The sequence below is a fragment of the Pundamilia nyererei genome, unplaced genomic scaffold (assembly GCF_000239375.1).
Source record: "Pundamilia nyererei isolate P.nyererei 1_Seehausen unplaced genomic scaffold, PunNye1.0 scaffold00006, whole genome shotgun sequence".
NCBI classification, from domain to species: domain Eukaryota; kingdom Metazoa; phylum Chordata; class Actinopteri; order Cichliformes; family Cichlidae; genus Pundamilia; species Pundamilia nyererei.
The window spans coordinates 1,470,222-1,472,039 of NW_005187407.1; the positions used below are offsets into that span (position 1 = coordinate 1,470,222).

General features: G+C 50.7%; 1 protein-coding gene across 3 annotated transcripts in view; it reads right to left on the reverse strand.

Annotated features, from left to right (window-relative positions):
- Window positions 1-11: 11 nt before the first annotated feature.
- ccser1 (coiled-coil serine-rich protein 1) overlaps window positions 12-1,818 on the reverse strand; it is a 122,573-nt gene continuing 120,766 nt past the window's right edge. For 2 of the 3 annotated variants that reach the window (XM_005722015.1, XM_013915077.1), the window contains one exon: window positions 12-1,384. In XM_005722015.1, coding sequence (XP_005722072.1) covers window positions 563-1,384 — 822 coding nt within the window. In that variant the 3' untranslated portion in view covers window positions 12-562. The remainder of the gene's footprint in view (window positions 1,385-1,818) is intronic. The other variant, XM_005722016.1, reaches the window with a different exon arrangement.

Sequence of the window (1,818 nt, forward strand, 5' to 3'; positions counted from 1 at the left end):
CAATCTCAACAATGCACACATCTCATCTCTGTTCGCGTTCACCACCCTCTTATGTGTGCAGATAGTGAAGTGGAGATATCACAGATGATGTCTCTGTGTGAGGAGTGTGTATTTTAATGTGTGCATGACAAGATTTGCGTATGTGTGCATGGATTTGAGGTTGTGAGTTTGTGTGCACTTTGTGTGTCTGTGGGCGTAAGCACATCTAAACTGTCAGCATGACACAACGTGGGAGGTCTGACAGACGGGTGAGTGCCTTTTTCATACTCACAGCTAGATGTGTGTGTGTGTGCGTGCGTGTGTGTGTGTGTGCACTTGTAGCTAAGTGTTTGTTTATCAGAGCAAATTTATGAACAAAATGTCAGCAAAGGGCTCGTCTGGATTGCAAAGAGAGACAAATGTGATTGTAAGCGCGCACGGTTCGTGATTCAGGGCGATACTGAGGCAGTGAAACATGGACAACTCGTACAGAAGGAGCAGCAGTTTTGCTTTTAAGCCACTATGTTGTCACTTAGGTCGATGATATGGCTGCTTATAGGTGGAATAGTGTGACTGTGTGCTCTCAACTGTCTCTCTGTGTCAGAGCTTGCAGTTCGGCAGTATGTAGGGAATGTTGGAGGAAGACATTTTTGCGACTGTAGCTATGCAGAGACAGCGGGCCTCGAGGTGGTTGTCCCAAACGGCCGGTAAACGTGGAGGATGAGGAGGAAGAAGAGGAGGTGGAGGAAGGAGTAGGAGGCGGAGGGGAGACTTGCTCAGATGAAGAGATGCTAGCAGAGGGGCTCCCTCTGCTCACAAGACTGTGGAGACTTGAAGAAGCACTGGCCCCGACTGCACGAGGGATCTGGCTGGGGGGATGGTGATCTCCTCCTCCTGCTCCTCCTCCTCTCCTCCCTCCACCTGGCAGACTTGCTCCTCCTCCTCCTCCTGGAGTTAAGGACTCTGCAGAAGAAGAGGATACCCCCTCCAGTAGCTTGGAGGACAGTGATGTAACTGGAGAATGAGTACCGGCCACCGAATTGGACACTGGGCATTGATTCTGACTGAGGCCCAGGTGTGAAACTTGGAGCTGGGCCGGTGTGGTAGACGAGCTTTGGGCCGACGCTGCAGAAGTGGCAGAGGACAGGTTAGAGGAGCCTGGAGCCAGGTATAGAACAGGGTTACGGGCCACCGACTGTGCCAAGACCCCCTGGTGATGGCGCTCCTCCCTGGCAGTGTGCCGCTCAGAAGCAGAAGGCCGGCTATGCAGAGGTGGATAGTGTTGTGGGAAGTGCTGGTTAGAGAGGTCCCCTACGAGTGCACCCCGTACCACCCTTCGGTCCCTTGGGGCCAGACTGGTGCTGCTGCTGTTGCCGAGTCCTGACCACCGGCCTGGATGATTGATCTGAGAGAGAAGCAGAAAAAAAAGGGAAAGGGCAGAAGTTAAACAGACTTTATAATTTACTCTGTCAGGGAACGTGTGATGTGAATCTGCCATTTTCCAAAAATTATTTACTGAGCATGTCTCGAGTGCAAAGGAGAAGCAGCGAGTAAAAACACAGACAGACAGAGACAAATAGTGAGTCAGGGAACACGAGACAAGGAGAGTGCTGCTGTGTGCTCAGTATAGATTGTTAATTGGGTGACATTTGGCGAATGATGTCTTTGGGTTCCTGCAGCTTCATCTAATTGTTTCTAAACGAACCGGAACCCTGCTCACTAAAAAAAGTGAAGAACAGACTCACAAATACCACTGAGAGACACGCACACATTAGCACACAAACAGGACGCGGTAACGTGTGGACGCATGGAGATATCCACTCGAGGTATGTGCAAATC